The sequence below is a fragment of the Castor canadensis genome, chromosome 12 (assembly GCF_047511655.1).
Source record: "Castor canadensis chromosome 12, mCasCan1.hap1v2, whole genome shotgun sequence".
Taxonomy (NCBI): Eukaryota; Metazoa; Chordata; class Mammalia; order Rodentia; family Castoridae; genus Castor; species Castor canadensis.
The window spans coordinates 22,295,496-22,307,749 of record NC_133397.1 but is presented as its reverse complement, the minus strand read 5'-3'; the positions used below and the strand labels follow the sequence as shown (position 1 = coordinate 22,307,749).

General features: G+C 37.6%; 1 protein-coding gene across 1 annotated transcript in view; it reads right to left on the bottom strand.

Annotated features, from left to right (window-relative positions):
- The window catches only part of Selenoi (selenoprotein I), a 35,011-nt gene that overhangs the window by 7,606 nt on the left and 15,151 nt on the right, over nt 1-12,254 (bottom strand). Inside the window, exons 2-6 of the mRNA XM_020183631.2 lie at nt 9,840-9,908; nt 9,291-9,399; nt 7,774-7,848; nt 4,307-4,569; nt 3,595-3,703 (exon numbers count right to left, since the gene is read on the bottom strand). Coding sequence (XP_020039220.1) covers nt 3,595-3,703; nt 4,307-4,569; nt 7,774-7,848; nt 9,291-9,399; nt 9,840-9,908 — 625 coding nt within the window. The remainder of the gene's footprint in view (nt 1-3,594; nt 3,704-4,306; nt 4,570-7,773; nt 7,849-9,290; nt 9,400-9,839; nt 9,909-12,254) is intronic.

Sequence of the window (12,254 nt, the reverse complement as noted above, 5' to 3'; positions counted from 1 at the left end):
GGTCTTTCCTTTCAAACCTAAAAAACAGGATGGCCTTCCAAAGAAACCCTATCGTTGATTCTACTGCCCTATCTTACTCTGCCATTTCCTATCATTTGCCAAACTTTTCTATGACTTTTATTTCTCAGCATTGTTTTATTCATTCTGCTCCCTACTCTGCAGAAATTACACTCAAGTTACCAAGTTTCCTAATGATCAAATTTAGCATTCATTCCTGACTTCTAAGTCACATGACTTAGCTGACAAGATCCACTCACTGCAATTCTTCCCTTTCTCTACCTTTGTGATTCCGATCTCCAATGTTCCTACCATCCATCCTTGCGTCCTCCTGCACATTCCAACCAAACACTCCACTCTGCTTCAGAGAATCTTCCACCCTCTCTTTTCTCCCCCTCACCCCAATCTCTCAACCCCTCTCCTACCTCGCCCGTTTGGAGACAGAATCATGCCGGGTAGCTTACACTGGCCTCAAACTTACTATGAAGCCCATTCTGGCCTGGAACGCACAATCCTCCCGCCTCAGTCTCCCCAGTGCTGGGATTACACCTGAGCATCTTAAAGCTCAACAATGAGCTTCCAGCATGTGAGCAGTTATGTACTCTCTCCAAGTGTCAGAGTCCAGCTGTAAATGTACACATTGACACTGGAGGCATACCAAAGAGTGGTAACATATCAGCATGAATTTATGAGGTTTTTATCATAAAACCAAACAACAAATTTTAGTTCCCTAGATATCTGCTGAATAGATTCCTCAACAATGAGCATCAATGTCTGTGAATACTATTAGGTGAAGACAGATGCCACCTTTTTTTGTAGTAGGTAGAACTGATTTAAAATACCTGATCACTATTACCATCACAGAGAGACAACTATTAAAGTATCACTGCCGAGTAGTACTCCTCCCCAAACCAGATGAGTGTCTAGCCAAGCCTACTTATTTAACTATTAGTTTACAGGAAAAATGAGGTACAATGAAATATGTTGAATGACACAGTAAGAATGCAACCAAGAAAATGCAGAAAGTACGAACTTCATAGGCCAAACGACCCGCTTTCTTCAACGAATAAATTGCAAAGAAAAAAAAAAAGGAAAATTTATATTAATCCAGAGACTTCAAAGACATAACCAAATGTAATGTGCATATCCCACTTGGTGACTACAAAAACAGGTCAATTGTGAAGGATATATGAGATAACTGTGGGATCTGAACATTAGTTTTTCTGGTGTGACATTATAATTATGTTTTAAATCTATGTCGTTTAGAGATATACAATTAGGTATTTATAGATGAGTGAAATGGTACCTAAAATTTGCTTTAAAATAATCTAAGGAAAGGAGGATGTCTGTGGCAGAAAGCAGGGAAATTCTTCTCACAAGTACTTAAAAAAATAGACAAAATTTTGAAAACAACTACTTGAGGCACTAGAAAATAGTCAAAGGCAGGCAAAAATGTGAGAAGCAGTCACACTTGAAACACTAATGGCAACTCTAAGTTTGAAGCTTGCCAGCCCTCATCCTCCAACCCCACAGCAGCCCAGAAGACAGAAAGTCACAGGCTTCCTTACCAGCTGGTGGGGGAAGATAATAGAATTTAGAACATGGGGCCACCCATTAAAAGGGAGGGTACTTTTAGAAGAGAAAGAGGGAGGAAAGGACTGAGAGTCAAAATCTGAGTCTAAACTCTGCCCAAATCCTTCGCTGGCCGCTAAGCTGTATAAGCAAACAAGAGACTGCCAGTAACTTGATGAAACAGAGGATAAAGGTAGAGATCTTACAGTTTTGGGGAAAGAATACCATGCAGTAAGTCAGAGATACAGAAAGGAATGAAGTACAGCAAAATTACAAGAATGTGGGTAAATATAACAGATTGTATATTATAAAATAACCCAGGGATGAGACAGCAATGGTACAGCTGAAACATAAAGACTTATTACATAAAACTAAAAGACTATGGCTGGGTGTGGTGTGGCACGCCTGTAATCCCAGCACTCAGGAGGCTGAGGCAGGGGGATTGCAAATTCAAGGTTAGCCTGGCATACATTGAGAGGCCATGTCTCAAAATAAAATTAAAAAAAAAAAATGCTGGTGTATGGCTCAAGTGGTAGAGTGCCTGCCTAACAAACACCAAGTGCCACCAAAAACAGAGAGAAAATTAAGAATACAAAGAATATAGATGTTCAATTGTTTTTTCGTAGTAATCAGGGTAAAAAAGTAGTAAAGTGAATCCTTCTAACATGGTAAACAACCTGCTGCTCCCAAAGAAGACAATCTTCCACAATGGTAAACAGAAGCCACTCCTCCTATTACCAAACTTGCATCATCCCTCCCCTTACTCTGAGACTCTGGTCCACCCCACTACCTCAGACACACCAAGTTTGTCAGCAGAAACTAACTGGCATAGGCTCTTAGTTCCTCTCTCTACTTGAATGTAGCATTAGGAAAGCTGCTTCATTTATTTGTACAGAAACAAGTCTTACTTCAAAGAATTCAGATAAATGTGTAAGTTACAAAGAATATGTGTATTAAAGTACATAGCTACTTCAAAATTATGTCCCATATATCAGACATATTTTTATGGCTTATCTTTGAATTAACATTTAAGACAGGTGCAAAAGCACACACCTGCAATCTTAGGTACTCAGGAAGCAGAGGCAGGAGAAGCCACCCTGGACAAAACTAGCCACAAGACCTTATTTAAAAAAAAAAAAAAAAAAAAAAGAGCTGAGGGGCATGCCTCAAGTGGTAGAGCAGTTCCCTAGCATATGTATGAGGACCTGAGTTCCATTCCCAGAACCACAAAAAAAATAAATAAATAAATAACATAAAAAATAAATGCAAAATGCAATAAATCTGTCATAGAACACACTGCTTAAATCGACAGATTCCCTACATAACCAGGGTTGAGGTGCTTGCTGTAATTCCAGATACTCAGGAGGTGGGAGCAGAACTATGAGTTCAAGATCAGCCCAAGCAAAGGCAACAAACAAGTCTAAAAGATTCACTACATGGCATGAGAAAAAACAAAATAACAACAACAAAAACAGCTTTCTTAAAGTAATAAATAACAGCAGATATAGATAGCAAAAAGTGAGTATTTGGTAGATTACAGGGTAGTTTCTAAAACATGTGCAGTACAGAGCTATAGAAAAAAGCCCAAAACACTCCTTTTCTGAAGTCAGTGTTTAATAGTTTTTTTTTTGTTGTTGTTTTAACAGTTTCTAAGCCTTACCTAATTTACATTCTAGCACCAAGATTCATCAATAGAAAAAAGATAGGATTATTTCTTAGATAAGGTAACAGAGCAACAGACTACATGCACGCTTTTATTTCTACAAAGTTCCTTTGTACCACTTCTAGCGCCTCTAAAACAACAACCATATTCCTCTTCCTCTTTGCCTCTTTCCATACCATTAATACTCTATTAAACTCAGACAGTTAGCCTACAGATATCCCCAAAGAGAACTATAAACACTATCAAAAACCTGCATTCAGTTCCACTTGCTGGAGGGCAGAGGCAGGGGGTTGTTACAGTCAAATACTGGCTTTTGAAAACAAAGTGATGGTTACAACAGGCTTCAACATGGAGCTTCTTACCAATAATCATTGCAGTGAATAGGTCTCTATATAAGAAATTAAACAGGAAAGGTTCATACCAGGCCTCAATTCCCACAACTGCAGTCACTATGTAGACAAAAGAAATAGTCTGGAAGGAAAACACAGACAAAAGCATATGGAGGCATTAACAGCTGAAAAGACCAGGGAACCAACAGTGCTTTACGTGTAGTAAGTGTAGCCAAAAAGTTTTAGTAAAAGCAAGAAATACGCTTAAAGTTGGTATGTGGCAAGTCTTCTACACCAATTTAATTCCATTATGTTTTTTAAAAGGAACCCTTATCATTTAGAGATACAAAGCAAAATATTTATCACATTTTCTTTAAAATAACTGGGGAAAACTGAGAGAAGTTATATAGGAAGCTGCACTGCTGCATATTGATAATTGCTGGAACTAAGTAAAGGACACATAGCGTTCAGTATGATAGTCTCTCTATTCTTGTGTATGTTTGAAATCTTCCATAAATAAGTAAAAGTAAATGAAAATTTTTTCTTTTTTTTATGCTGAGAATTGAACCCACAGCCTTGGGCATGCTAGGCAAGCTCTCTACTACTAAGCAGCAACCCCAGCCCCCACCCCAGTTTCCAACATTTTTAAAGCACATAGTTCAATCCAAAAAAAGGGTAATAAAGACAAAAACTTTCCAAAGATATTATGGCAATGTTAAAACTTTAAGGCAGAATGTATACTTACCACCTGGCTAATGTCATAGCCCCATGGCAAGAAAAGAATTCCTGTATTATACTTTTCCCAGTGGGATAGGATGAAAGAAAACAAAACTACCCACAGTAGGAGATAAAGAACAAAAACACTGACACCAGTTGGTCCTCGTCCAAAGATGGAATACACAGTTACAACAAAGTAAACACATGACCAACTATCCAGGCCATGGTCAAAAAGCTCCCCTAAGGGGGTGCTAGAATTGGTTCTCCGGGCTTGCTTTCCATCCACACCATCTGCAACAAAACACATGACACAGGAAAAGGTCAACATATGCGCCAGGAAACTGTAGCTCCCAGCCAGTTCTATAAAAATCCAATCTGATTCCTACAATTCAAAGATTTCAGAAATAAAATATGTATTTTTTCCAAGTTTAATCTAAAAATCAAAATACATTATATCACATTGAATGACATCATTTCATATCTAAGAAAGAAGTGCTAGCTAGACTTTGAGCTATTTCAAATCTGCCTACCATTGGGTTATCCTACTGGACACAAATTCTCAACCTCCCACAGAATTCATCTATATATTTCTTGGTCTGTGAACCAAAAGTATTTCAAGGGGCTGGGGGTGTGGCTCAAGCAGTAGCGTGTCTTCCTACCAAGGATGAGGCTCTCAGTTCAAACCCTGATACCAACAAAACACAAACAAGCAAGCAAAAAAGTGTTTCAATCAACACCTACTCCATCCTTTGTGGAATTACAATAATTTCTTTACAGATCTACTATTTCCATAATTTGAAGTACTTTTAAAAATGCCCATTAGGGCTGGCGGAGCAAGTGGCTCAAGTAGTAAAGTGCCTGCCTGGCAAGTGTGAAGCCCTGAGTTCAAACCACAGTACTGCAAAAAAAAAAAAAAAAAAAAAAAGTACATTAGAAGGTGCTCAACCTGTAAAACCCAGAACAATTTTAGAATAAACTAAGTTTGTGCCCTTTGCGCATTTATAATTGAGAAGGACAAAACATGATAATTAAAGGCACATATAACAAACTTTTAAAAGTCCAGAAAAGTAAAGGTTTCTCTTTGGCCTAAAATACTCTAGAATGGCTTTTCAGACAAGATGAAATCTGAGTGGGACTGAGTTGAATTTCAGTAGACAGGAGATAAAGGAGTATGTCATTTCAGGAGGAGGGAGTACTAGCAGGAAAAAACACTAAGATGGAAAACCACAATGCACACTCAGAAACAGTGAGACGAAAAAAGCACAATACATGTTCAGAAAAGGCAACTACTTTAGTGACTAGATGCCAGTATGTGAAGTAGGCAGTATCAAAAAAAGAAAAAGAAAAAGGCTAAAAAGGAGCCAATTAAAAAGTTTTGGGGACTATAGGGAACTATTAAAAGTATCTGAATAGAGGAATAACAAGAGTAAAAACAATGAAAACTAGGCATAGTGATACATGCCTGTAATACCAGCACTTGGGAGGCAGGAGGATAAGGAGTTTAGGACTAGTGTGGGCTACACAGCAAGTTCAATGACCTGGAATGGATACATACCGTTTAAAAAAAAAAAAGGTAACTCAGGGGCATATTATATTAGGAAAGAAAGGAAAAGATATCCCCATTCCCAAAGAAGCTAGGACAGTATCCTATGTTAATATTTCTATAACAAAACATAGGCATAGTCACACTTAACAAAAATAAAGATTATAAACTGACTCATGTTAGTTCAAGACAGGTTTTGCCACAAGTAGTTCAAGTTAGGTCAGAAATTTTGCCAGAAAATTATGGACCTGAAACAATAGGTTAGGTGTACCACACATTAAAAGGTTCTTATGAAGTTCTATTAAAAGTGAGCGCTCCGAACTGGAGGTGTGGCTCAAGCAGTAGAGCACCTGCCCAGAAAACATCAAGTCCTGAGTTCAAACCACACACACACACACACACACACACACACACACACACACACACACACACATGCACGCACACAAAGTGAGAGCTCACAAGCCACCCTCATTCTGCCATATTCCTTGCAGCAGTCCTTGGCAACCAAATCCACTGGCAGCATTTAAAACTCTACTTATTGCCAGGTGCCAGTGGCTCACATCTGTAATCCTAGCTGCTTTAGAGACTGAAATCAGGAGGATTTCAGTTAAAGGCCAGCTCCAGCAAATAGAGAGACCCCCTATCTCCAAAAATAACAAGAGCTGGGTATATTTATAGGCTGGAGGTACGATTCAAGTGATAGAGTATGTGCTTTGCAATCATGAAGCCCTGAGTTTAAACCCCCCCATAGTCCCACCAAAAAGGAAAAAAAAAAAAAAACAAACCTGCTTACTTTTCATAACATAGGTACAAAAGCCTCTACCTAAATGTAACTTTTTTTGGTCATGCTGGGGTTTGAACTCAGGACCTCCCACTTGCTAGGCAAGCACTCTAACACTTGGGCCATACCTCCAGTCTCTAAATATGTAACTTTTAACTAAGTTTTCCCCTAAGTCTTCTAGACTTCACTGATGTCTTCTTTCTTTTAACTCGGGCCATCTACCATGTCAGCACTTAAGGTATCATGTTATACTGGTTTTATGAAAACAAGTCATATTTATTTGAAAAGGTCTAAGCAACTTGAAATTGGGTCTGCTATTTATACTCATTTAAAAACCATACACCAGGTGCCTGCTATGTGTTAGGCACTGTTGTAGACACCTGGGATATAGCAGTGAACAAAGTATGCTCACCCTCAAGGAACTTACATTTTAATTAGAACAGCCAGACAACAAACAAGCAGGCAAGTAAATGGATAATGTGTTATATGGAGAAAAGCAAAGCAAAAAAGGAAGATTGAAGAATGCTGAACAAACTATGCAGATAATTCTCTGAAAAGTGTTCCTGGCAGAATAGAAAGCATGGGAATAGCACAGCAGAGTTCCCCGACCACTCCTCTACTAAATAGGATAGAATGCTTCCTTACTTGTTCTTCTATGTCCTCTATTACAGAATCTCCCTTACCATTCCACACTGATTTGCTAGATTAGTATTACTTCCCAAACTTAAAGCAAAAATAATGTCATATTCCAAGGGTTGGCAAATCTTTTGTGTTAGGAGACAGAAAATAAATATTCTGGGTTTTGTGGAACATGCTCTCTCTGGGTCTCTGATGCAACTACTCAACTACATCTTTATTGCAGGAAAGCAACCACAGACCATTCATAAAGGGGTGAGCGTAGCTGTGTTTCCAGCAAAACTTTACTTATGAAAATAGACAATGGGTAAGATTTGGTAACAATTAGTAGTTTTCCAACTCCTATCTTACTCTGGTAATTTCCAGCAGTGACTGATAGTACCTTTCACAGAAAGATTCAAAACCATATTGATCAATTACTGGGATAATAATAAACTCTAGTTAAAATGAATTAAGCATAGGAGGAAATGTTAATTTAGTGGGTGGCTATCCTTGCTGATTCACTGACTAAAATGAGTATTTCCCAATTTCTTACCTAGGGTGTAAGCTACAAAGTTGAGGATACCCACGACAATCCAAACCCAATCAGGTACATGCTTGTTGCCTGGTGCTGCAAAAGCAAGCAGGGAAGATTTTTAATACATTCTAAGCTCAATAGTTCTTACCAGTGTTATCAACAATGAGAAAAGTTTGCATGCTATTGATTAGGGGTTAAAGTAGTTTACAATACATTCTGAATGCAGAACTAAACAAATTTTAAAACTTATCAGTAAACTTTACCAAAACCCAAAGACCCCTCATTAACAGTAAGTATGTGTATTGAGCTTCTATTACAACTCAAGACTGAGTGATTTGGTTTTTATTTATTTATTTTTTGGTGCTACTGGGGTTTGAAAGCAGGGCCTCGTGCTTGGTAGACAGGCACCCTAACACTTGAGCCACTCTGCCAGCCCCATGAGTGGTTGTGTTTTAACTGAAAATTACTTATGAGAACAGAATGAAAAATAACATATGTGAGGGATTTTGAAAATGAATGCAAGGGGTTGGTGGAGTGGCTCAAGTGGTAGAGCACCTGCCTAGCAAGCATGAGGCCCTGAGTTCAAGCCCTAGAACCACCAAGAAACAAAACAAAACCAAAAAGCTGAGCACAGTGGTACATGTCTACAATCCTAGCACTTGGGGGACTGAGGCAGGAGGATCAGAAGTTTGAAACCAGCCTGCAGACATGACTCAAGAGGCAGAATGCCCACCTAGCAAGCACAAAACCCTGAGTTCAAACCCCAGTACTGACAAAAAAAAAAAAAAAAGCCAGGTGCTGGTTGCCCATGCCTATACTCCTAGCTACTTGTGAGACTAAGATCAGGAAGATCACAGTTTGAGTCCAGCCTGGGCAAATAGTTACAGAGATCCCATCTCCAAAAAAAATACAGCAAAATGGACCAAAGGAGTGGCTCAAGGAGTACAGTACCTGCTATGCAAGCACCTGCATGTAAGTGCAAAGCCCTGAGTCCCACCAAGAAACCAAAAGTCATTACAGGGAAGAACAGAATGAGCAGAGGGAATGTGAGGTCACAACCCTTTTAGAAAAGAGGGGATTTTCTTCTATGACTGGTAAAGGGAAGAGACATTCTTTTAATTGATAGATAGGGTGGACCTTGCTTATGTTTATTTTTAGCTGGTTTCACAATTCTCAATTTCCATTGTCATGAAAATCTCATTATTCTTCAGTTGTTGTTATTTTGAGACAGGGACTTACTGTGCAGCTCAGGCTGGCTTCAAACTCATGATCCTCCCGCCTCTGCCTGTGCTATCACTTGGCTTAATTATTCTTTATTTATCAAGACCTCCTTGCTTTTTAATAGCATATCTAAATTTGATAGGCAAGTTGGTATTACATTTCTAGAACTTAATAGAAATATATACAAATAATGTAAAAACACAACTTAATTTTTCAGAAATATAAGCATCTTAATAAACCAGAAAATAATTAACCACACTTCATTTTTCTCTACTCAAACATTTTAAATTTTACATTAAAGTTAATATTCTCACCTGAAGCATAAAAGTCAGGATCAAAGTACGCCATAAGTAGAAAATTGAATACAACCAGCAGAAAGCCAGAAAACGTTATCAGATTGGGAGCCAGCCATGTAGGGAATACCTATTTTTTTTCAAAATAATTATAAAATAATTAAATGAATCTCTGTCCAATAAATACCACAACATACAAATCTAATTATTATTATAAGCTACAACTCTGAAAGACCATATGCAGGAATTATATATATTAAAATGTGATCTATAATCTCCAGTTAATAGAAATGAGCATTTCTTTCTTCATCTTGTCCTTGGTATTTTATATAATTCTGTAACATGAAATTCTTTGGAAAGATCTAAAAGGTATTTTACAAAAATGATAAACTGTGTGTACGAATTTAGATTGTAGCAATGAGATAAATCAAAAGGTATGTGACAAAGGGCAGGGAAAATGAAAAGAGTGGCATTTCTAGATATCTTATTAAACTGAGAGCTATATAACAACACTCTTAAAATAAGTTAAAACACTTAAAACTTAAAGTACACACCTATTAGTCATCTTACCTTCACTATAGTATTCCAAAATGGATGCATGACATACAGAGAGAGTGGGTTGGTATCCACAGCACTGTACTGTTAAGAAATCAAACATTCTCAGTTAATACTTGCATACTAGCAAGTAAGATAATATTTCTCAAATGAAAATAATAGTATAAAAATAACCTGGAAAACACATCTATTTACAGGATCTCCTCATCAGAATAACAGAACTGGAATGACAATATTAATAGCCCAGTGAGTGATTTTTATGGCAAGAAGGAAGGGTCACAGGAATCTAAAAATCATGGAGCTAATCATACAGTGCTTGTTTCATTCATACATACTTATCCAGAGTCAAAACTGCCAGGATAATACTGACTCATCCTTCCCTCTCAATCAATTTTCATAGTATTACAGTGTTTTAGTAAAGAAATTTACATTGAGGGTTAGAGATATAACTCACTGGTAGAGCACTGTGCAGTGTCCACAAGACCCTGGGTTTGATCCCTAACATGGAAGGGAAGAAAGGAGGGAAGGAGGAGGAAGGAGGAGGGAAGGAGGGGGAGAGAGGGGGGAAGGGGAGAAGGGAGGAGACAAGCGGGGGTGGGGGGGAAGGGAGGAGGGGACGGAAGAAGGAAGAAAGGAAGAATTGATTTATATTGCTTATATGTTCTCAGTTATTATGTAGGATCAGTAAAATGCATTCTATGTATAATCAAACACTGCCCACATACTTTTTTTTGACCTCCTTCACCGCTCTCAACTTACAGGAATCTAGTTGTTTTCCCCCCTTGATATCATTACTAATATACTTACTACCTGTACAACCTTGGGCAGTTTATTCACCAGTACAATGAGTGTGATAACTCTACCTCAAAGGATTAGATAAGTTAATAATATGATAATTAGATAAGTTAATAATATATATTAAACACCTAAAACAGTACCTGACACACAGTAAGTGAGATATAAGTATTAGCTAGTATCATCATTAAATGTGTTTTGAGCACCAAAGGAATGATCTTATGGAAGCAGATTGCATTAGTAAGCAAAAAAAGTCAAAAATAGGTTAGGGTTGTGTGTAGTGGGGATTGTACCCAATTATTGAGTGATTTAAATAAGAATTCAAAGAAAATTTTAACAACTATTTGCATATAAATATGTAAAACGTTGTCATGTTGATAATTTATTAATATCTTTCTCTCTCACATACACACACACACACACAGAAGCATCTGGCATGTAAGAGACATTCAACTAGACATGAGGAAGACACAAAACTGGTAAGAGATAATTCTCCAACTCAAGAAGTTCAAAGTATTATCTGGGCTCGTATTACCTAATTCACCCATCTGACATTTAAGTGCAATGAGACTAGTCAAATGTTTGAAAAGTTTTGGCTATGTTTTATATTTATGCTTAATATGAAAGTAAAATAAGTAATAAGCACTGAACTATCTAATATTTTTTAAACCCTAACTAAAGATCAAAATTTCTTCCTGAAAGTTTTGTGAATATGCAGGAAATACTTTCAATGTTTCAAGACTTAAAAAAATGATGTAATAAAAATAAATAAATAGAAAATGATTAAAATACTGTTAGCCAAGAATCAGTCAATAACTCAAATGTTTATTCAACAGGCTCCATATCTGAGGTTCCTCTAATTCTCTCACCCATTCTGACAAAAATGGGCTAACTTGATAAAAGACCTGAGATAGGTAGTAGAAAAGGATGGTGGAGATATCGTTTGCTGCTATGGTCAGAGCTGGAGGCTATGAAGGTGCATCCAACTCTCCCAATCGCCTCCTTACATTGGTCTTACTGTTCTTACTAAACTTTCTGCTCTTGCTAGGCTCTCAACTTTCACCTGCATAACACTCTGCAGAGTTTTATGCATAGTAGGTAGCATTACATTAGACTTCTGCAGAAGGAAGGATTCTTAAGTTGACAGGATTGCTTGATTTAAGTCTTCAGACCTGAAGACCTGGAATCAATAAGAACTGCGAAGGCTGTGAATGACAACACGGGAGAGCCCTGGCCTCCTCTGGTTCACAAAAGTCTGCACCCAGCATCATGCAATGCAGCCAGGAAGCCGGAAAGACTAGAAAGTCACCCATGTCCAGTCCACCATGTACTGCACAGCACAGAAGTTATTAAGTCCACATCAGAAGAAAATGCTTTAAGGAATTACATGAATACCTAATATAGTACACAAAATATAGTGTTCTTAACTCAAGTATTTACTGAATGAGTCTCATTCAGCTACTTTCCATAATTCTCATTTAGATCTAAAACAAAGTCCTTAACAAATGGTATTTCAATGCAGAAAGCTTTTTTTTAATTTTGAAGCTTTAATCCTAAATCTCTACTTTCTCTAAAGTAGAATAAGTAATGTAAGAATACAGAACTAAATGCAGGAAGGCCAGTTTATCCTCCAGG